Genomic DNA, 25753 nt, shown 5'->3' with positions numbered 1-25753 from the left:
AATGTTTTTTTTTTTTTTTTTTCCCCCATCCTAAACAACCTGTCATCCTATAATCACCCATCCCATTTATAACCCCCATTCACAATCACCTCATCACCTCTATACATTCACATATCCTTTTAATAAAGTATTTAATATAACATTTTAAACTGTTTAATAGTAATACAGTGCTTTAACATCTGCTCCAAAGCATTCCACAACTGCACATATACACATATTTTTTAAAGGTTGTTCTTATATTAATCTTTTTAAAGTTGAACTCTTCCCTCAAGTTATACCCACCCCGCCCTGCCTTTCCATTTTTCGTAAGTTTCCAGGAAGAAACTTATTTTCATATACTCTTTCTACACTTGATCAATGTTCAATTCTACTTGAGGGTTTGTTTTATATTTTCCAAATAACATAATCTTTGCTTTACTTATATTTAATGACACCTTTAATTTTCACCTCCAAAAGCTGCTGTAAATTATCCTCGGAACAAAAATATTTGTGTCATCCGCAAATAAAATAAATTGTAGTATATCTGATATTCTACACATGTCATTGATTTAAATTAATATAAACAGTTTTGCACCTAAGACTGATTCTTGTGGTACACCACAAGTTATGTTCATTTATGTTCACCAATTTCTACAAATTTGTTGCCTGTTTCTCAGAAAAACAACTCACCCAATTGTTACTCAGTAACAAGTAAGTATGACACTAAGATAGCTTACAAGTATATGTTTAATCAATCAATCAATCAATACTGGCAGTTTAAACTGGTAATTTACTTTCATAAACTGAAAGTGACCTTGAAGTAGCTAGCAAATTCATAGTATAGCTATAATTTTGCTTGTAGTATGTAAGTATACTTCTTTAACCCATCACAAAAATAAATACATAAACATATATATATATATATATATATATATATATATATATATATATATATATAATTTGATATCGATTACATTGTTCACTTTTTGAAAGTGTACTTAAGTGTGTTAAGAGCATCTTACAAGTCATGAAAGGGATACGTTCATCCAAAAATGAGATGTCTGTCATCATTTACTTACCCTCTGGTTGTTCCAAACCTGTATACATTTTTTATCTTCTGCTGAACACAAACAAAGATATTTTGAAGAGGGCAAGAAACGTTCTTCAAAATATCTTCCTGAAAATTTGTTTTTACAAGAATGCTTATTTTTGGTAACGGATGAGATGAGAAAAGGCCAGATCTTCAAGCTGTGCTGCTTTTAGACTAAATAATGCACTGCAAACCTCAACAGATAAAGCTTGAAAACTGAGCATGAAGCCACGCATGCCACTCATTAATTTATTGCACCTGCACAGGAAGTTTCTTTTTATTCAATTCTCGTTCTGTAGACATGCACACAGGGCCAAAATTTTGTAGTAGAAACACAGCATAATTTACCCTGCAGAAGGTTGCAACCCTTGGTTAATTTTGACAGAAAAAGAGACATATTATTTAAAGCTTAGTTTTCATTCGCATCTGCAGCAAAAGTACAAAACAATGCAGATGCAAGCACACAGCCATTGTGATCACACACCAAAACTCATAAAGCGCCACAGAAGGATGATCATTTTTGGGGTACACAGCTACTGCTAGAAACAAGCTAGAAACCGAGAAATGTAATATCCTGCACCTGCTCCCTTCAAAGAGCTCCCCATGATTCTGTGAATATTTACTTTTTCTAAAGGTTGAATTTCAAAGCATCCACACCTACTCGCTTTTCAAGTCATGCATCTGATCCTCAGGTGTTTTAAAACCAATGCAAAAAGGGAAATTTTATAGAAAGCATATTTGGATTTCTTTACATTTTCAAAGCTATTTACCCGTCTGCTGGCAAGAGTCGTCATCCCTTCGCGCTTCTGGTTTTCAGTGTGACAATGGCTGTGGGTTTTGTGTCTCTGGAGCTCTAGCTGGAGTGGCACTCAGCTGTAGGTAATCTGGTCATGCCCCATTAGGCTTGTGTGGGACAGGTTTAGCGTAATCTGTCACGCCCCGTGGGGTTTGGGAGGACCTAGCTCAAGTGTAATTTGGGATTATGTCTGTAGCACTGATGTCTTGGGATTCAGGAAAGAATCAACATTTGTGTCACTTTCTGTCCCCGCGACCTAACCCTGTTCTGCTTTTGTGCTCTGGGAATTGATGTGTTTTACAAGAAATATAGGAAGAAACCGGGCTTTCACAGTTTTCACAGTATCTCAGTAACTATAAAGTTTGTAGTCAGAGGTGGTTTGATAGAACACAACAGTTGGTGGTAAATCTTCCATCCACTTTCTCTATAGAAGAAATAGAATTTTGAAAGTAACACATACTGCTTTTAGAAGAGCCGTACTGTGGGTTCTTCGGTTGGTAAACGCTTTATGGAATCCGTAAGTCAGTGCGATTTAAACATTTGTATTTTATTTCCCTGGAAGAACTACACTATTCATAACCTTACAGAGTGATCCACCAATCAGAGAAGTCGCTGCTGGTATGGAAGTTATATGTATTGTAACTGAAATCTATTGACACAAATAGATAAAGTGCTATAAAAGAAACACTTAAAGGGGTCATCGGATGCCCATTTTCCACAAGTTGATATGATTCTTTAGGGTCTTAATGAAAAGTCTCTAATATACTTTGATTAAAAATTCTCAATGGTTTTGTAAAACAACACCCTTTTTACCTTGTCAAAATGAGCTCTGCAAAAATCATCTCATTCTAAAGGGGGTGTTCCGTTAAATGCAAATAAGCTCTGTTTGCCCCGCCCCTCTCTTCTCTCTGTGGAATGACGATCTTGTTTGCTTTAGCTGCTAAACTTCCTAACTACCACGTTATACGCTTATACACACTTCTGCTATAAGTGAAGCTGGATCATGAACGATTCGCGCAAACATAGACGGATATGTGTAGATCGGGAGGCGCATTCCATTCACAAACAAATGTAATCCACTGCATCTTCAGCGGCTCAGATGTCGGGAGTAAATGAAATAATGAAATGTTCATTATTACATCCAGCAACATAACACCTCAGTCACTCAATCGGAGACATTCTTGTCTAACTTACATCCCTACTTCGACATCGAAACAAGGAAAGTTACTGGACTGTGACAGCTGGTCTGAGGTAAGAGCTCATGTCAATCAACTATCGTGGAAGCATCACACCGACAGGCATCTGAGAACGGCTCGATTTGAAAAAGGGGATATTATTTTTACAGATTAATTAAAAACCACTGCATGGATTTTTATCAATATATGGTAGATCTGAAGAGTTCAGATGCAAAACCAGCTAAAAGCCATCTCGGTCAAAAATGAGATAATGATACTGAGTGAATGTTCCTGACACATATTATACGTCCATCAAATACCTTTACCTCAAACTCGGTTAAATACAGCCTCAGCCTAATCAGAAGTACCAGTACTTACATAGAAACCTATACAAAGTAGCCAGAAAGAAATGCTAATTTTAAAGAAATACATCAGATGGATTTAGAGGCTTTTGCATCTGAACTCTTCATTTGTACATACACTGCCAACACACATTAATGTTCAAACAACATGAAAAAGTGAAGTTTGCATCCAGTGACCCCTTTAACAGTGTCTTTTGGATGTTTTCTTTCCACTAGTCTAAAAAAACACTTTATGAAAACCAAAAAGCCCACAATCTCAAACTTGACAGGTGCATGAAAAAACTGTGTTTTTCCTGCAGTGTCTGTATACTGTATTGCACCTATATGACCTTTTGGACAATTTTATATATGTATGCATGTCTTATTATTATTATTATTATTATTATTATTATTATTATTATTATTATTATTATTATTATTGTTGTTGTTATGTTGGAGAAAATTTCACAACATTCCTTTTTTTTTAAATGTAAATTAAATTAATGCACCCTTGATTAAAAAAATAATAATAGTAACAAAATAAAATACAAATAAAAAAATATACTGATCCCAAACGTTTGAGGGGCAGCATATATACCCAATTCAGTTTTACTTCCAAATATTATTATTATTATTATTATTATTATTATTATTAATAATAATAATAATAATAATTTTAAACTTTGTAACATAATTTAAAGTAGTTTTACTGTATTTTACTGTATTTATTTATTTATTTTTTTTAATAAAAATACCTAATAATAAAAAAAATTATAAAATAAACTGTATACATGGTACAAAGTGCAAAGTAAGCCATATAGAGGTTATAAATCGATTCTTTAAATCTCTTTATTTTTTATTTGCACTGACATACAGTGCCCTCCACTAATATTGGCACCCTTGGTAAATATGAGCAAAGACGGCTATGAAAATAAATCTGCATGATCTTAAAAAAAAAAAAAAATAAAAAAAAAATCACAAAATGCTAACCTTTCATTGAAGTAAAACAATTAAAAGTGGGGGAAAACTTACGTTATGAAATAAATGTTTTTCTCATATGCATGTTGGGCACAATTATTGGCACCCTTAGAAATTATAATGAGTAAAATATCTCTGAAGTATATTCCCATTCATATTTGCATTTATTTAGCACACTAGAATGACTAGGAGTATGATACTGTCCAGCAATAACTTCCTGTTTCACAGGATTATAAATATGAGGAGCACAAAGGAGCACTGGAAAAGGACGTGTGTCTATATCGTCCTAATGCATGGTGAAGAGGAGAGTTTAAGTGTCCAAAGATTCTCCAAGGATCACAGTAGGAGAATTGCAGAGATTAGTTGAGTCTTGGGGCCAAAAGACTAAAAAAAAATCATGGATTCTAGCAAATACCAACAGATAAAAAATGTAAACCTGACTGCATCTGTTAGAAGTTCTATAATGAGCTGTGGTTGGATCCTCCATCAGGACAGTGATCCAAATCAAACATCAAAATCAACACAAAAATGTGTCACTGAGCATAAAATGAAGCTTCTGCCATGGCCGTCCCAGTTGCCTGACCTGAACCCTATAGAAAATGCGTGAGGTGAACTGAAGAGAAGAAGCACCAGCATGGAGCTGGGAAACCAAAGGATCTGAAGAGTTTCTGTATGAAGGAATGGTCTCTGATCTCTTGTCAGGTGTTCTCCAAACTCTTCAGGCATTAAAGAAGAAAACACAGAGCTGTTATCTTGAATAAAGGACATTGCAATAATTAGGTGCCAATAATTGTGGTCAACATGAACTACAGAAAAATACTTAAATGATAGGTTAGAATATTGTGAATTTTTTGAATGAAAGATTAAAAGGATAAACAATGCAGATTTATTCTTACAGCCACCTTTGCTCATATTTACCAAGGGTGCCAGTATTAGTGGAGGGCACTGTATAATGTGAGCTTTGTATTTACTACTGAAAAAATTGCTTATTAAAGAACTTTACATTTTTCAATGTCAGAAAATATATTTGTAGAAAAATATATTGCAGAAAAAATGGATGGATCCACAATACTAGCTTTCAGCAGAACATCACTTTACCACTTTCTGTCTTTCTGTTTTCTCTGTTTGTGTATGCATTTTCTTGTGTGTGTGCGGCCCTGTTGCCCATTCTCAGCAATTCCATTATCAGATTGATGTTTTCACACAAGGTGGGCTTAGCTGGCCGCTAATCTTCACACTTCCGGCAGGGCGAGTGGAAAGCTCAGCGCTGATAACAAACCTACATGCCACATAGAATTAATTGGCTAATTATCATAGTGGATGCGAGAGCAGAAAAATCTAGACCTCACAAGTCAGCTTTGTCTCTTGGCATTCTTCTCATCATCAGGTCAAATCCTATTTATCAATTAGCAGTTTTAATGAGCATGTAAATGGATATGACTATGTCAGGCTTCAAATGATGATATTTTAAAACTTTCCTGGAATTTAACTGAATTTGTATATTTACAGGTAATATCATTTTCTTGTATTAATTAGCCCTTTGGTGAATATACTCTTTCTTTCAGCGTGCTCCCTTTCTTGTCAGGGGTAGCCACAGCAAAGTAATAAGCACAGCCGATTTGGCACGTTTTACACCGGATGCCCGTCCTGCCACAACCCAGCACTGAGAGAGCACTAACCCATGCATCCCCACTGCTGTGAACAGACTCATTCACCCATTCACACATGCACACACTAAGGACAATTTGCTTTGTCCAATTTACCTACACTGCATGTTGTAAGGGAAACAGGTACATTTAGCTGAAAGGGAATTATGATATTTATAGGAAATTTTGACAGAATCACTGTTTTGTTCTTTGATTTTGTTTTTTTTTCACACAGCTAATCAACGGAATTGGCCATGATTAATTGAACGCCCGTAACTATCAGCTCTGCAATTGATATTAATATTAAAAGTATAGTGAAAAGCACTATTTATTAGCATGATAAAAAGATCGGCATTTTAACACATTAACTTGTAAGCACAAGATACTTCTCTTTTCAATACAAACAAGACTTTTTAGGACATATCTAAAGACATATAAACTAATCTAACACATAACCACATGCACTCACACATTCACACAAGTTGTAGAAGGAGAGAAAGTGAAGAAAGAATGAGTTTTAAGAAGTGAAAATGTGATACCCCAAGTTCCCGGCTGAAAAATCCAGCATAAACCAGCATGGATGCCAAGCTGGTTTATGCTGGTATAGTGCCAGTCTTATATCCATGCTGTTCTCAAGTAAAACAGAGCTGGTGATGCTGGTTCCCCAGCAAGGTCTTGCAAGGTTGAGTGTCAGTAGGCCAGTTGTCTGTATGCAAGTAGTGTTTTGGGGACAAACATGTAACCAGCAACGTGTTTTTCTTTATTCAATTATTTATTGAAATTAATTTGGGAAATTGCCTTGGTCTTTAACTATAAACACAAATCAACTTCAAAACAAATGTGATATGTAACACATACACAAGTTTTGCTGTGGTCTTGCTGGGATTATACCAGCACCCAAAAGACAACAAATGCTGGTCCACTGCTTACCGTGCTGGAATCCAGCAAACCAGCAACCAGCATCCCATGCTGGTCCCAGCATGCAAAATATACCTTATGCTTGTGACCAGCAACGCTGGATTTTTCAGCATGGTTTCTAAAAAATATATGCAATGTCTTAGACCTGAACAACTATCAGTCATTTAATTTAACCCTTGCACTGAGTATTTTTATTTTTTTTAATGAGGCTATGACACTTTATATTAAATGTACCAGTTCAGAATCTGGAGTTTTACTTGTGTTGCCTTTGTGTGTATTGATGGGACATCAGTGGTTCAACTGTAATTTTACAAAGCTACGAGAATACTTTTTCCACATTTTCATCTCTACTGTTTCATTTGTGGATGCGTGTTCACAAGAGTACCATGACGCATGTGTGTGGCGGCACTGAACAAGATCAATTGATTTTAATAGCTTCTATACAGTGTGCACCTTAACAAGGCACAGCACTGCAACGTTCAATGTCATTACGCCGGCGCCACCACACACGTGTCGTGGTACTCTTGTGAACGCATGTCCACAAGTGACGCAGTAGAGATGAAAGTGTGATTCCACACTTCAATATTTTTTGTTTTCTTTGCGTAAAAAAAGTATTCTCGAAGCTTCATAAAATTACAGTTTAACCTCTGATGTCACACTACTTTGTCAATCATCTCGGTACTTTTCTGAGCCTTGAAATTGATAGTACCCTTGCTGTCTATGGGAAGGTCAGAAAGCTAACGGACTTCATCAAAACTATCTTAATTTGTGTTCCGAAGATGAACGAAGGTCTTATGTGTTTGGAACAACATAAGGGTGAGTAATTAATGACAAAATTTGGTAACACTTTATTTTAAGGTGTCATAATACAGAGTAATTACCTAATTAAGTACTTAGTAGTAGCCAGTGTACTTGCATGAAACAAAATGTACTTACCATGTAACTAAGCTATGGAACAGCCTGTAATTACAGTTTGTAATAATGTAGATTTAATAGGCAGATACTGTTACACACCGAGTCTGTTACACAGCTACATATGTAACCAAAAGACTGTTACATATGTGTTGCACACTTTATACAACGTAATTAAAAATGTAAGCACACAGACAAAATTTTAATTTTTGGGTGAACTATCCCTTTAAGTTTTGCTTTGTGGCAAAACTTAACTTAGAACATGAAAGTCTCAACAGAAAAGAAAAAGAAACTAAAGTAAATGAAAGAAAAGTAAAGAAGAGTGTGATGTGACTAGATGGCTCATCTCCTCATGATGGTAGAGGGTCAGCAGGCATGCAGGCCAAAAAGCCCAAACACCCAAAAAAGGTCACAAAGGTGAGCTTGAACAAATAACATTCCAATGGTCACAATGAATTGTTCATGTCATGGGGTCTGACCTGTTTTTTGACCAATTAGACATTTTCTTAGCTCGGGGTGTAGCTACCTTTCTCCTCCCAATACATAAATTAATATGCTATTTTGCTAGTCACATTGTCCATGTTTTCCTGTTCTTTTTTTAGAATATAATTAAAACCTGACTTCTTTAACAGGAATATATTACATTTTACCAAGAACTGATTGATAGAAATGTTTAAGCATTAATTCTCAAACACAGAGATACCAAACGTGAATATAAACCTATAAACTACTCAACAGTTATTCAAAAGGACATAAACAACGAACGATGAAAACATGATAGTAAAATGTGTGGGTTACAGACAATATATGGCATTATGCAGTGGAATGATATTTGGTTGTCCTCATTTTAGCATAATTTTAGGATGATCTGAAGCATTTAACGACAGTCTATGTGTTATTCCAAGAGGGATTAGTTCTGTGAGAAACGTCAAAAAGGTCTTATGAGTCTGGTCTCTGACCTGGGTGGGTAAAACCAATCCAGGGAAGTCTGAACTCATGATTTTACTCATGATGGTCATGATGTGTTGTCTCTTTGACCATTAATCTTACCCACCTAAATTTGATAGTCTTCTTCCTTAGACTTGTTGGCGCTACGATCTTTGACAAACTTGTGGTCATCCATGTTGTCTTGGGGGACCCACTGTGAAATTCTTGCTTCTTAGTGAGCTCTGATCACATCATAACAATCCGATTCGCCCTGATATCCTATTGTGGGGGAAACCCATGCAGACACAGGGGGAACATGCAAAAAAGGCTTCCAGGCTCAGTCAGGACTCTGACCTTCTTGCTTCTTGCTTGCTTTTGGAAAGTCTTCAGATTTCGGCTTGCACTTATGTAACAGAATCTAAATTTATTTTTACACATGAGCTAAATATCACCTGGCTCAGCGACAGTAGTCACGCCCCCACACTCTCGCTATTGGCTGTGAGGACACTGTATCATTAGACAGATTTATTTATTTGTAGGTTTGAGGAAAAGTTTAAATTATTACCTAAAAAAAACCCTATATATATATATATATATATATATATATATAAATTTGCTATACAATTTGCCATTATCAGTGTTTTCTAAAAGCAAATAGGCACTCAAGGCTATGATGTGATTTTTCCAAGGTTAAGAGGTTTGAATCTATCTGTGGTTACTAAATGAAATGTGTCCAAAAATTAGACTTATATATAAATTTAATTCATTAAATATTTGGTATTTCAGTATTTCTGTAAGTGCAGCTATAACATGTCCTTGACGGACATTACGTGGGACGGAGGAAAAACAAAGGAGACCACAAGCAAGTGTGCTGACTTTTTTTAATTACTTCCTTTAAACTTGTGCATCAACTTCAGACAGGAAACTGTGTGCACTTCATTTTGTTTTCACAATATGGTCAAAATTAGTTTGTATCTGAAAAATCTTTAAATACATCTTATCCATTTGAAACCATTTACACACAACGTCTCGGCACTGAGTACTAGCAGTCTATTAGAAACCGGGGGCATTGAATATGAAGCATATTAGCAGTCCTCTTCACTTTGTATATATATGTTTATATCACACCTCTGAATCAGTTTTGTCGTTTCTATTTATCTCAAGTAAAAATAGCTTTCTTTAAATATGATTCCTTTACATGATAAAAATAGGATCTGTCCAAAATGTGTGTGTGTGTCACATCAACACTACCAGGCATGCTCGGCACTTCCCCCGTCCTGTGTGCGTCTATCGTGAACCCTGGTGCAAACTCGTCCTCATGGAGGCCAGGTGATGTGAACCTGGATGTGTTCCGTCACATGGGGCTCATCCACACGGAAGCGCATAGGTCCTGGGGGCCATCGCGACCTTTAATTCTGGTGTGGGGATTCCACAGGGCGGCCACCCCCCGTATCAAGAGAGAGATGCCAATGATTGATTTGTGTTGATAAAAATTATTACAAAATGTTGATATTCTTTAATTGTACAAAACACCTTATTATTATTTTTTTATAGAAATCTTACATTTTCACAAGTGTACATGAGGATTCTTTTTCTGAAATCTAAAATCAAATTCACAAAGTACAAACATTAAACTGAAATGCAATGTGGATATATATATATATATAAAAAAAATACAGACATAAAATACGAATTTCAGCTATGTGTGTTCAAAGTTGCTGTGACCATAATAAAAATAAATAAATAACAATAACATATTCGATAAATGATAAATGCTTAAATAAATGCATCGCAACTGTTTCAATTAGTTTCGAGTTCCGAGTTTTTTGGATGAATCTCATGAAATGTGTTAAATTTTTATTAGCAGGTAATAATTCACCTCAAATTAAAATTAAAGAAATCAATACAAATATATTTCAAAGCATAAATGAAATGAAGCCTATTTTAGGACCATTACTTTTATTTATTATTTGTGATATTATTGTCATGACAGTTCAAAACACATTTACCTCTTTTTGATTAAAAAAAAACAAAAACAAACTCACTACTGTAATATATAAAAATACATTTTTGTTTTTATCATTTGTTGTACTGTGTTTAATTTATGCTTATTGATTTATATATTCTGTATATTCTGTAGAATATAGCATACTGTAATGACAATCACTAATAAGCATAATGAAAAAATATGTAGATGCATTACAGTACTTAATTTAAAATTTGAGAGGTTCACATTTAAAAAAAAAAAAAAAAAAAAAAAAAAAGTCTCATGTTCTCCAATAAAGGTATCTTATCTTAAGAGTGCTTAGACATTTTCACTGTAAATAAAGAACAAAAACTGATTTTTTTTTAGTGTAATGTAAATTTGGACAGGAAATATTCAATTGTGCAATGTGTTTAATATGCTTAAAATAAACAAAAATTCAATGGTCCTGGGGGGGAAATATATATAAAAAAAAAAAAAAAAAGAAGCAAATACTAAAAATGAATTCCATCATTTTCGGGGGTTGAAATGTGTTTTGGGTCAAACATATTTTTGTGAGATTCACCCTTAGTCATTGCGACGCTCAGCAGGGGCCTGAAAACGCAAAGAAATTAAAGTGGTATATTGCCTGTTGCTCTCTCCTGCTTCCATTGCTTATGAGTGTGGGTGAGAAACACGCTGAATGATTTCAGTGATATTGCTGTGGCGCTCAGCAAAGAGTGCTGCAAACTGATTGTTTCCGAGTACTTTAAAATTCTGCTCCTAAAAGTAGCACAGGTACTGTATGTGTGAAAAACCTGTCCTTCTTTTGCTTCTGCGTTTGTCTGGACGCGTCTCCTCGTTCTCTCTAAAGGACTCAGCTGCTCTCTGTGGACGGACAACAGCCAAGTGTGTCATCAAACCTAAAATAACATGAACATAATGAGCAGACAAACCTCCCTCCGTCACACTCCTCTAGCTGTGTGTGTGTGTGAGTATTTCCTGCTAAAAGTTACCCTGAACGCTGGCACCGGTCAGTCTTTGCTCTGGTGGTGATCTGGAGCGATGAGGTAACTAAAATTTTGCCCAGATTCAAGTTATTTCCACAGGAAATATGTTTCAGTTTCTGCTGTTGTTTTCAGTAGCTAATTTGTTTGAAATGACATTTAAGATCCCTTCCCCGTATAGAAAACCGACTTCCTCCCCGCCCAAATTTCTCCCCGTGAAGGTTCCTTCTCCGAGCTCAAGAAAGAGCGAGCTGGTGTCCGTTTTAAGCCATGGTCTCTTTGCCTGGCAGTCTTCGGTCATTGAAGGTGTGCATGTTGATGACTTCATCCGTTTTGACCATGACGGGCGGCTGCGGCTTGTGTTTGAGCCGGCGCTGGCACTTGAGGGAAACCCGTAGCTCGTCCACCATGGCGCTGCAGAAGGATCTCTGTGAGGACAGAAGAACACAGCTGATTGGATGTCCTTTCACTTCCAACACACAAGCACACATAGTGGCTTTCGGCTCCTGAAAAGGTGGAGGACAGTGGGAGAGTTGGGTCAGTGATGGATGGCGGTGGGGGTGAAAGGTGGAAATGGAGACGGGATGGGATGATTATGCTGGTGTCCGTGTGGATGCACAACACGAGCATCATAACTAAAGCGATTTCTCCATGGCAGATTTCACCTTGCTTCCTCCTGCCAGGATGCTGCATGATTTATTAATGCATATTATTTTCTTCAGATTCAAATCCTGTATAGCCGTATGGCCAATTAAACCCCCGGCCCCCCCACTCTCCGAACGGTGATATTTTCAGCTGTGTAACGGTGAAGCAAGCAAACGTGCGATTGTCATCCTGCATTTCCTTTTGATCAATAATTACACATTATTCAACAGCCTCAGTCTTTATGAAGTCTTATGACTTATTCAGATTTGTTTGTCTTTGCTTGGAAACGCATAAAAATAAACCCCAATACGCTAAAATCACATCACATTCATTCGGAGTAAAAGTACAAATTGCCTATGCAGTTTGTGTTATGAATAATTTCAGCTTGCGGCTCACAGGAAATGCTTTGTGCATTTGTGAACAATCTGCCTTTATTTACAGCACTTTCAGTTAAGATATGTTTGTGAGAGACGTGAAGAAATTAAATAATAAGGTGCGTGTTAGGCATTCCAATCAGAGTGTTCTTACCCAATGATCTGCCTTCTTCATAGCGACATCCTCCACAACAGCCAATAACAGAACATTAGCAACTAGCTTATGATTATTGGCATAAACTTCAATAATTGATGATTTAAATTTGACAAATTCAGCCACACATATGAGATTCTGGGTTAAATGGAAATTATGGTCTATACAGCATCATGCTGTTGATTACCCCAGCAAATAATATTGACTCTTCCCTCATTTTCACTAATGCACTTAACTGAAGTCTAACAAAGGAAAAACAAAACAAAACACGGTAATACTTTACTTAAAGCCTTTAAATATAATGCATTATAAAAGTAGTTTTAATGCATTAATTATGCCTTGCAATGCACCGTATAATGCATTGCATCTCATGATCTCATGAATAATTCTAAACACAGTAATAATACTTATGATATGCGTGAAACGCACTTAAAATATTATAATGCATTTTAACTGATGTAACGACTATACATAATGCATTACAATGTGTATTATGAATACCTTTGAAATGCATTATACCATTTTACATAAAGGCTTTAAGTAAAGTAATGTCAAAATTAGAATATACAAATAATAGTTTTACTTATTCTATTAGTAATGCTAAGACAAATATTTCTGAAATGAGACCATTCTAAGAGTGGCACCAGGTTATGAAAGAGTAACCCAAAAACAGTCATTTTGGTCACACTTTATTTTAAGGTCCAGTTCTCGCTATTAACAAACCATAAACTATTTTGTCTCAATAAACTCCTAATTTGCTGCTTATTAATAGTTAGTAAGGTAGTTGTTAAGTTTAGGTATTGGGTAGGATTAGGAAAGAAGAATATGATCATGCAGAATAGGTGCTTTATAAGTACTAATAAACAGCCAATATGTTAATAATAGGCATGCTAATAAATAACTAGTTAATAGTGAGAATTGTTCCCTACACTAAAGTGTTACCATAACTTTTCATAGGATCCAACAGCATATTAGAAATTTGTGGTTATGTCAATGATTAACTGGATACAGAACATCAACATATAGACCAAAAATAGGAAATGTACTACCACAAACACATTAAGATATATATTTACGGACAGCGGGGACTTTCGGGAGCAAGGTTTACTCTTTAGTAAACTGAAATTCAGCAGCAGAAAGCAGAGGTGCAAGAAATGGGGAAGAATATTCATGTAAAATGTGCAAAAAAGGAAAACGAGAAGCAGAAACATTACAGTAATCCTTTTATTCAAACATTAATTTATATGTGCCTTTGTGTATGTGCAATCTATATTTGAGAATACACTATCAAAATAAAGAAGCACTTAACAAATATTCATAAAATCATCCATATAGAAACCATGGGCAATGCTACAAAATATTTTTCAGTTCTCATGCAATAGTAAACGTATTTGCTAAAATGATACACCATTCTAATGTTGAACCTGTGAAGAAAACCTAAATAAATCTGTTTTTGTGTTTCTCTTTTGGTGGTAGAAAGAAAAAAAACAAAAAACAAAACAAAACAAAACAAAAAAAAAAACACAGAAAATCTATATCATATTATGTTAGAACCGTTTATAAAATTTTTTATCTAAAGCAATAAGATTGCTGGTCAGACTGTTGGCTCTTTCCTAATCTTGCAAAATAGAGGCAATTATAAAATGCAAATTTCTGGGGGAATGTGCTGCTGAGGAGCATGAGGCATTTCCATATGTTTTTTTTTTTTTTTTTCCTTCTGCAGAATAGTGTAAGAAAATCCTGAACAAAGGACAGCAGCTCAAATCTCGTACAAAATACTTTAATTGCCTCTCTATCATTTTCAATGGCAAGATTTGATACCTGATTTAAATGCTCTCAAGCGTGTTTTCTATAGCATTGCTATGTACTGAATTAAAATACTAACAAAATCAGTCATCAGGAATGTGACACTTCTATTCAGCACTATTCATGAATACTCAGCACTCTGTTCAACTCCATATGCTTCACAAAGCCTGTAGTTATGATTATGTGTAAATAAATTTGAGCGAATGATTAGTCCTAAAACTCTTTTCAACCCAGTTGTGGCTTTCTAATATAACAACATAACTTGCTGCTTAACCACCACAGTGATGCATCATGGTAGAAACTAGCTAGCTAGTCATGACTGTTTCCTGAAAATGTAGGAATTTAGTTGCACATCTGTCTTTCGTGTGGGTTAGTACTGTCGTTAATGTCATCAAGCAAGTTGTGGAGTGATAATTCCTGCTAATTAATTAGTTTAAGATCAAATTAATGTCAGAATATTGCTGTGAATAATGAACATGGCATCTCAGAACAGCTTCACAAGTTTTGTTCTCTGTTATTTTGGTTTCCCCAGAAATGGTGTTTTAATTCTTATAACAAACTAAAAGACATTAAATGGTTAGCTCGCTTGAGTCCTTGTGCCATTACACAAAACTGTGCTTCTATCCCCAGGTCGAGACTTGCAGCCAACCCAGGGACCCCCAATATAAACAAGCTAGATTTTCTCAGTAATACTTTATAATAAGTTTCATTAAGAACATTAACATTATTTACACAATAGTTAACAAGTTTGTTTTCTATATGTCTCTGTATAGAAAGGCACTGGCTCTAGAGAGAAGCTCAGTATCATTGGCCTGTAGGCTTATCATGTCAATGTAATCATTAAACAAGGATCAAGCAGCAAAATAACGCCTTGCCAGAATATTCTTGAATGTCAATACGATGACTTACAGCAAACAAACAAAAGCACTTAGAGAGATCGATACAATGAATCCAAGATGAGTATGAAAGACACTTCTTCCACTGAGAGTGAACAAACTGAGCTGTGCTTTTAGGGAAAACTCTCAATACTTAAGCTGGCAGGTTGATGCTGTCATTGACAGTTAGAGAAAAATCTCCGTTATCCATGTTTAAAGTGCAAATTTTGAGCTTCAAACAAAGATCTCTTTAAAGATAATCAAACTTAGACCAAATCAGTTGCTTAGCATGTGGAATGTAAACACACAGCGTGACAAGTTCATTTTATTCTGACATTTGCAAGTTATGAATATTTTAGGCCATTACAGCCTCCCGTATTAATATAACGCTGATATGCAAATGATGAAATGATTATTCTGTTTTTGTGGTGATTACAGAATAAGTGCCATTCTAACTTTTTAATGACTGCAAAAAACTATTATAAAGCAAACAACGACAATTAAATGCCTTCTTCAGTTCCAGAAATGCAAAAATGAAGGCTCAGTGGAGAAAGAAATGATACATTAAAACTGATTAATAACATTCTTATCTGACAGTGTGAATGCAAAGGGAACTGTGTACTTCATTTATCCACTCAAGTGACATTTGACAACTTATTTTAAACAGAACTCAAGAGAGAAAACACCCCCTGATGATCAGACCGCATGGATTGCACAGTAACTAAATCAAATGGAAAAGGAAGTTAAAAAATAATAGAAAAAAAGTAGGTAAGTAAATAAAATATGAACTGAAGTGCAGGTTTGCTTGATAGTCTTATGTCTACTCTGTGAAATCACAGTTCATTAGTAAAATTTTAATTGCCAATAAATTCTGTGAGAGCCTATACATGCTTAAACATTGTATCTGTTATGTGAGAAGAAATATGTGAGTGAAAGAAATGGAGTTTGATCATTTCAAGTGTTTTTTTTTTTTTTTACTACCTCATTATTGACTATACACTTCAAGCATTCGCCGGTTCAGTAGATCAAGTATACGAGTGAAGTGGATATGGGGAAAGAACAACACATCTGTCGAGGCGAGATGACACAATGGTGGCCATTTGAGCAAGTAAAGCCCAAGCCCTTCTGTCTTCAGAGACTTACATCAAGAAGGACTGTTTGCTCTCCAGACACAGGCACTGTCTGTAAAATATTACCAATGAAATATACCTCACGCTTTGCTCTCAGTACCACAACATTAAAGCCAATTTAAGACAGAATTAATATTGTTTGCATTGATTTGTAACAGATTCTTTCATACTCAGAGGCATCAGCTGAACTCATCTGACTGGCTGGCTTATATTACCCACAATACCCCCGCTGATGAAACACAAAATTGCAAACCCATTTCTTGTGATTATATGTGATTTGTTTTCTCTAAAGAGACTTGCGTAATAATCCTAAACTCTTCGTATTTCCTAACAGATTGAATTGCAGATTGTTCATTGCAGTCCAGAAATGTGAAAAAGTTGCTTTACCTTTTCCAGCTGTGCGTTTTGTTTGGACTTATAGAGAAACTCCCCAACTGCCACAAATACAGAGAGGACGAGTCCCGCGGCCAACACTATGAAAATGCCACCGATGTTCTGGACGCCCAGCGCACTGGCCTCTTTATTTTCCTCCTCAGGACAGCCGTTTCCTCGCCACCACTTCTCCTTCATCATGTGCAGCTTTCCTTCTTCTTGTAACTGCAGGATTGCAATGGTGATCTTATCTCGGTACGGGGACCCTGGAGGGTCAGAAAGGGGAAACTGATTTAGCAAGATGATGAGAATTGGATCTTTTAGCATCTGCTCATTTCTGTTGGTCAAACGGGTGAAATCTCGCAAAATTGTCAAGAATGTGTCATATTTCCCCTCAAAATCAAAAGAAAAAATAAATAATACAGCTGCAAGCAGCAATTAATGAGCCATTAAGCAAGCATTTTAGTAAGCAACATGCCAACTTAAAAAAAAAAAATGTAATTGAAGACATCTGCTGATGACTTTAAGCAAAATTGGCTTAAACCCATTAATAGTCACTTGTAATGTGACATAATTGCTTATCACTTTGACCAATAGGTGGCACAGTCTCTGGCATTGCAAAAATACAGCCTCAGACACACTTTGGTATCATGCCATCAAATTTAACGATGAGTTATACAACAACAGCTTGAGATACCTAAATGCTTTTAATAACTTTTTACCAGCAAGGTCTGATGGGACCATGGTGAAGATTAAGCAAACAGTCTAAGATGAGAATGCACCTAAATTGAAATCGCCAACAGACACAACGGCTGACAGTTGAAAATCGTATACCACTTGATTCTGTAGGACCCAGAAAATAGAAAGAGTTTTTCATAACAATTTACCAATGCGTTTATAAAATATAGTATTTTTTCTCATTTAAAATGGATGTGCCCAAAATGGCCTCTGTGTGAAAACTGGTTATGCTGCTTCACATCTAAAGAGATATTATTTCAAGTTATAAGCAAAAAGGTACAATTTTCATATCTCTTTAACAGTAGGCGACGTTGTGCCGAAATGGCTCATGTACCCTCAGGCCGTGGTTGCTCTAACACATACCAAGTTTGGTCTGAACACGCTAAAGCATTGTGGAAATATAGCATTTTTTGTGGAAATGCACTAGGTTTCTGGACACCTCTACGGTGCCCTAGCTCCTAATTTTTCTTAAAGAAAATGGACCCTACTGATGAGAACCAGCTCAGTGAACATTTTTTCCTTCTCATGAATTAGTTGTTTTTATTCACAACACAGACTGAACAATTCGTTCAAGAAAATCACTGCCTCAGTGATCCGGTAACAGCGGTTCTCTAGTTACCAGTTCACTGGAGGGGAAGATTATAAGTGTATAACGAATTAAATTTCAGTCTGTTGCTGAAATGCATGGCTTCAAAAGACCTTGAATACAAGACCAGTTGGGCCCACCTCATTTTTTTTTAGCTTAACATTCATGAATGTGAACTACTGTCGTAGAAAAAGACTTGCAATAAAGACTCTTCAAAATATCAAACAGTCTCAAAGAAAATAATGAAATCCTATTCAAACAGTACTGTAAGGTACCATACTGGTAAAAAGCACATTCAAACAAGCCAATGTATCAAACCGTCTCATTGATTGCACTACTGCAAGACTTGAGGAAAGCTGAGACAGTGAAAAAGAAACATGAAGTTTGTCACTTCAGTGGTGTGAGATTATGTTTCTCACAGTCTTACGAGCAGTACAGAGGTGAGAAATACAGACGCTAATGCAGTACGAGCCATAAAAGCCTAATGCTGTTTGTTGAAACACAGCTCCCAGGGTGCCATTGATAACACACCAATAAAACCCAATTACATTCGAGGGACTGGCATTTCCCGCTTTTATCTATTTATTTTCTGTCTAATTAAAACTAGTTGCTATTCTTAATTTGAGGTAATGTTTCCTTCTGGGCCTCCTTGTGGGCTTCGATTCGTAACTCTCCCCCATTCTCATCAGCCATTTTACCGCCCTCGCAAAAAGAGGTAAACAGGTCGTGTTCCCTCTATTCAGCGCAGATCAAAAACGGCTAGAGAGGTGCTTTCTCATTTCATTTGAAATATGAGGTGGAACAAGAGCACTCACAAACCTCGCTGATCCTTTCATGTTGTAATAGTGGTACTGCTGTAGTTAACTCTCTATAATAAGGATTGTACTATTGCCTGAATAATTGAGAACTCAACTGTTCTTTTGCTCAAATGCACCACACAAGTAGATGAAATACAAAGTGCCCTTTATTTGCTGAAATCAAACTGTCCTTTTTTTTTAATGCTCATTGTTAGCACTTAGAATTTTATATAATAGTGCAGCTATGCAAAACCCTTTATTCGTTTTGGTGACTATTATTCCTACATAATACATATGCATTATACATCAATGGACTAGATCCAATTTGTTCTATCATTTTTCACCATATCTTTTACTTTTGCACCTTTTTACTTTTACATGCACAGTAAAAAAATAATACTATTCAATGCAAACTTCAATAATAAAACAGTAATTTATGGTTTTAATCTTCATTCACTTACATTTTTTTTTTTTTAATTATTGAATTCCTTGAAACAAAAAAACACAAATGACTTTATTGTACATAACTGTTAAAAATTGCCAAATAGGTATTATTTTTATTCTAACTGGTGTGCACGACTCTATCCGTGAAAAGAGTGGAATTAAATAATAAAAAGCCTGAATATACAGACATAATAAATACATTTTTCTGCTACATCAAAGACAAGCAACAGAATGAATCCTTGATCCACTGTACTAACAGCAAGGTTCTTCAGATGCCTATATATAGCAAATGGATGAGGTACCTTTAGGAGGTAAGGACAGAACATAGTGTAAATGAAACAGAAAGATAAGGGTTTACTTGGATACTAGTAGCTCCTCATGCACAAGCAAACTCCTGACAGATGTTTGATGACATGGCATTGTACATGACTCTTCTTAATGATGCCTCCAGGGACAGGGCCGTCCACATGCTGAAAGCTGACTGGGGGGGCTTTCTATTTCCACAATCCTCGAGGGGCAAGCAGCACTGCCCCAGAACGTTGATATACACCACGAGTGCTACACACATTTAAGAAGACAATCAAGTCATGAGTGAAAAAGGAGCTCACAGCGGTGCCCAAACTAAAAGGTGAACTGTGCAGGTGATTCAGTGTTAAAATACTTTTCTTCTATCTCAGTTTACAGTCATTTTAGTAACGCCATTTATATCCCAACTTCCAAAAAAAAAGTAAACAGTGTGGTTCTGTAGTGCATTCGTTGGCACAACAATACATTGCTTCTTGAGAAAAAGAAGTGCACAAATTGTACCTGATATGCTCATGTAGTGTACTTCACATCTTAAAAGTATATATTTAAAAAAAAAACTAACAATAAAATAAAATATTCGGAGGCAAAAAAAGTATATTCTAATGTCTGTTTCTTTACACTTTACACTTTGCACTTTGTAATAATGTAGTAATGTGTCTAAATAAAGGTTTTACTTTAAAACACTGTTTTAGTAATTTTTTGTTATGGTTTAAAGAAATATTGTACTAAATTGCAACTTCACCAGAACAAATGTGTAATTTCCAATACATTTAATTACATACAAGTTTAAACTGAAATTCAGTTACATGTTAGTTTACTCTAAAAGCTTGTCAGTACATTCAGAAATGCTCTTTAATTATATTTAAATTGAAGCAATTACAAAATTACATATAAACATGCACTTAAGTTCTACTTAGTGGGTCAAAAGCACAATTATTTTACCATGCAGTTTGGTGTCTAAAAACATTACAGACAGTCACATTTTTAAAGAATGCTAAAATGCCCTTCCTTTTTCACAAGAAATGACATGGCATTATTCACACATTCTCATGTCATGTCCTCTGTGGAACACAAAATAGGATACTAAGAAAAAACATTTCAGCTGTTTTTCACCATACAATGAACATCGATGGGGTCCAATTGAATTCATTGTATGGACCAAAAAAAAAAAAAAAACTTCCAATCATAGTGTTCCAATCATACAGGTTTAGAATGACACGAAGGTGAGTGAAAAGTGGCTATTTTATACAAAGGCAGAGCTGAATGTGAATTTACACTGGATTGTCAGGGACTACTGCCTTCCTGAAACACCGACTTGAGGACTTCATGCATTTCACCTGCTTGTCACTTTCACCTGTCTCAGTATAAAACCAGATGTTAAACTGTGCGAAGAATTAACATATTCTCATTTAAACATCTAATTAACCAACACACCAAAACGCAGATGGTCTGAACACTGACCCTGTCTGTTCCAGCGCAGGAACGCTTGCCAGAAGGACTCGGGCATCTCTCGCCATCGCAGTTTCAACATTAATGCATCCTGCCGACTGTGTGATGCTGAAGTCAACAAGATATATGCTAAACGCACGCCTGTATGCAGCCTGCCTATGTTAACTGATTCCAAAAGGGTAGGATTAGCAATGGAAATGGCCTGTGCTGAGCTGTCTGGGAACAGCACACAGGGGAGTGATGATGCTAAACATCCCTTTCCATGTGCCCTGCATTTGCTCGACAAAATGCAATCCCATGACACACGACTGACAAGCTAAAAACACCCTCACTGGGTTGTCTGTTAGATAGCATACCTGACAGATTTTAACCTGCTGAGTGACAAAGCATTAACGTCTGCAAGACGAGGCACTTGATAGCTGGATTTTGCTGTCCATGTGGAAAAGCCTGGATAGCATCTTAAACCGGCACACAGACCTCCCTCCAAACCATGAATGGATTAAGATATTCTAGACCGTTTAGTCCCTGACACATCAACAATTTATGATTATATGGTTTATAGCACAAGAGTGTCAGAACACCTGCATGAATATTCATAATTCACCACTGATCAGCCAGTTTTATTGCTGGTGTAATAGAGAACGAGGATGGGAAACAATGAGGAAAAGAAGGGGAAACAAGATTAGGAAATAACGCTAGCAAGTTTCAAACTTGTAAACAGCATGCCTTACAGCGACACAGCGTCAGTTTTAACATCTGCCCCCTTTTCAAATAGCTACGGGGTAAATTATTTGGTAGACTCAGTCTCCGATGGCATGGCCGCAGTCTGTTCAAGTCAAGTGAGTCATATTTATTTGCACAGAACTTCTCACGGTCTATGTTGTTTCAAAGCAGCCTTACATATAAACAATGCATCAGACTGACCATCTCTTGCATACTGCACACAAAAAGATCGTCTGGCTTCTGTAAAATGTCAGCGTGCACTAATCTATCCAGAAACAGGGTCTTGTGAAGGTTGTAGGGTGTTAAAGTTAGCATAAAATGAAAATGCAACCTATTTATTTATTTATTTATTTTTAATGCATGATATAGAATAGAGATATGTAATTAAAGTTACAAGAAGTCCGGTCTGTACGTTTCTTTCCCAGCAATACTTTTTAGAAATGTTTATAGATTTCCATCTGGGCAGCAGTAGAACTTTGTAAGAAAAACAAGGTTTTCCTGTATTTTGCTTAAAATAAGTATACTATAAATTAATGAATTAATGAATTTCAAAGTTTCAGTTGTTTTCCTTGCCATCTACAATTGTTTTTTCCAAACCTGGTTTATTAAAATGGTCAGAGTCATACAGTCATATGCATAACAGAGAAAATATGTTGCATTTTAAATCATTGCACTGCTTCACCATGTTTTTGCTACTGTTGTTGAAGTAAGCACGTCATCTGCAGCTCTTGTAGCACTTTCAGTCTTTAGTGGGGGAGATAAGCAATGGAAAGGGCTTGAATGACGCTCTAGATAAAAATATATATATATATATATTAGGGGATATAGCACCAAAAGATCATTATCCTAAATGATCCTGAGTGCTGCTACATTGTTTTGATGCACTGCTCACTTTGAACTTTAGAAACGCTAAGATGGAGCTACCAATGGATCTCGTGATCCAGCTGGAACAAAGCCGGGGTCCAAATTGCATCATGGTTTACTATTTGTGGACTCCTGTTATAGAACTTACTGTGAACAATTCATCATAGATATTTTGAGTACAAAGTCTTGATACTTTTCTGATCATTTTTAACTGTCTTGATCTTCCTCATGGTATAATCTCTTTCACATGATCCCACCCTTAAAGGGATAGTTCAGTCAAAAAATAATTTACTAACCCTCATTCCAAATCCTCAAGAATTTAATTTTTCTTTAAAAACACAAATTAAGATATTTTTTAATGAAACCTGAGAAATTCCAGGCCCTACATTCCACCTAAACTTTGACACTATATAAGGCAAAATGATGTAGCGTCAGAATGAATCCATATGAATTGACTGGTTTAAACTGAGTCTTCTATACAGCATGTCAAATATGGTCAGAAACTGCTTAATCGTACTTGGTTGACTTGGGAGAACAAACCTCATTGGTTCTTGCCAAAGCTCAAACAAGCATGTACGGTATGCGAGAAATGAGAAAAAAAATCTCTCAGGTTTCATAAAAGTGTTTCAAAGATTAATAAAAGTCTTATGGATTTGAAACAACATGAAGGTGAATAACTGTTGACAGAATTTTTACCTTTGGTTGAAGTAAACCTTTAAGCAGCATATAAAAAGTGAACTAACTTTAATTGATAAGTTCAATTGCCAGTCAGACAGTCTCTTCCTAAATGAGCAGCTCTTGATGCTGCAAAATGGACCTAACTTTATAACAATATTTAAAAAGTCCAATTATTCAGTAGAATGTGACTCTAGATCACTGATCCTGACAGAGGATCAATATTCAGCTCCCCTGTTAAGAAATGTAGCTGTCATTCTTTTAATCAGAACATTTCTCACCATTTCAGTATTGACGTTCCCTGCAATACAGGCTCAGTAATTTTCTTATTGGACTTTACTTCCTCCGTCTAATGACTTGATAACAGCATATGTAGTTTTTATCAATCGTTGATACAAAGAACTTTTCAGTTGTCCCTGGAACTCTACTGATCAATGTTTGAGAAGTGTGCACGTTTCCCATCAAAAGGTAACTAATATGTTACTTTCATGTACTAATATGTACCACTTAAGGGTACAAAGGTACAAAGATGTACCTTTTAGCTTTTGTACCTTATGCTGCCACCACAGTGACAGCTTTGTACCAACATCAAAAGTGAAATCAATGACAGAGGGGAATATTATCAGAGAATAATTATTTAAATGATGGTATTTTTCTTCAGACAAAGACACTGGTAAAATATGTCATCTAAAGTCTTATGGACTTTTTTGGTGCTTTTATTATTTTTTTCTTCCCAAGTTTTTAGCTTGGCAGTAAAAATGCCTATCTGGTTTTGTTGTATGGGACATTTTCCAAGAAGCCTGAACATCGAAAATTCCTATGCTAGTAATAGGTATAAAATAATATAGTGAATTGGTATTTAATATTATATGAAGCAACCATTCAGGTCAACAACATATGTAATTGTTACATTTACATATATTATATTAACATGAATTGACAAGTTTTTGGATGGATATACATGTACATGACATATATTTCCAAAAATGTATTACACCTAGATAAACATATATGTAACCCTGGACCACAAAACCAGTCATAAGTAGCACAGGTATATTTGCAGCAACTGCCAACAATCATTCAGATATTAAGTAAAGATCATGCTCCATGAAGATATTTTGTAAATTTCCTACCGTAAATATACAAAAACTTGATTTTTGATTAGTAATATGCATTGCTAAGAACTTCATTTGGGTAATTTTAAAGGCGATTTTCTCAATGTATACTGTATATATATATTTTTCTTTCTCCTAACAAACCATACATCAATGGAAAGCTTATTTATTCAGCTTTCAGATGCGTATAAATCTCATTTGAAAAAGGAAAAAAAAAAAAAAAAAGTACCCTTAATACTGGTTTTGTGGTCCAGGATCACATATATGTGTATGTATGGGGTAGATATACAGAATATGTTAATATATGAAACTATTGTTATTTCTAATAGGCTTCATATATGTTTTCACTTCATATGTCAATATATTTTATATATGTATTTTGCATTATTTTCATATATTGTAATTCCTTTTTGTATTTCATGCAAAAAAGACAATAATAAAAAGTCAGTACACAAGTGAGTATAGAATGACAAAATGTTCATTTCTGGTTAAAAGACCAAACTAAAATCTGATTGCTGGCATGTTGCTCCTGGTTAGGCCATGGCGTCATCCTTCTCATCACATCTTCTTTCTATAACTTTACCAACTGCTTATTTGTTTTGTATTCTAATTAAAACAAGAATATATTTTAAAGTATCTTATAATGTGTGCACAATTAGTGCCATATGCCAGGTAGTGGGAAGCCTCTGGGCACGTGTCCAGTCAGTGTGCTGGTTAATCTCTACTTCAAAACTGATTGAGCACTTTAGACACACAATGCCACACAATACTGAACACAATACACCAGTTCATACACAGCACACTGAATCAGTGAAACAAAGCCTATGGTTTACATTTATTTGGCTGATTGACATGGTGCTTGAGGTAAAGGGTCAGGCTTCAGAGGTGGTCAAGAGGCCTTTGATACTCACATTAAGGCGCCTTTTCCATTCTTGGTTATTTCTGGTCCTTTCAAAGCAATTCTGCAT

The 25753-nt window shown here is 35.7% G+C and overlaps 1 protein-coding gene across 1 annotated transcript in view; it reads right to left on the bottom strand.

The window, feature by feature from the left end:
• Positions 1–11004: 11004 nt before the first annotated feature.
• The window catches only part of grik2 (glutamate receptor, ionotropic, kainate 2), a 146412-nt gene continuing 131663 nt past the window's right edge, over positions 11005–25753 (bottom strand). The window contains 3 exon segments of the mRNA XM_051130397.1: positions 11005–12093; positions 12095–12160; positions 17104–17354. Coding sequence (XP_050986354.1) covers positions 11845–12093; positions 12095–12160; positions 17104–17354 — 566 coding nt within the window. The 3' untranslated portion in view covers positions 11005–11844.

Source organism: Labeo rohita, chromosome 16 (assembly GCF_022985175.1).
Source record: "Labeo rohita strain BAU-BD-2019 chromosome 16, IGBB_LRoh.1.0, whole genome shotgun sequence".
Lineage (NCBI taxonomy): Eukaryota > Metazoa > Chordata > Actinopteri > Cypriniformes > Cyprinidae > Labeo > Labeo rohita.
Note: the sequence above shows the minus strand (reverse complement) of the source record. Positions and strands in the feature narration are given on the sequence as shown.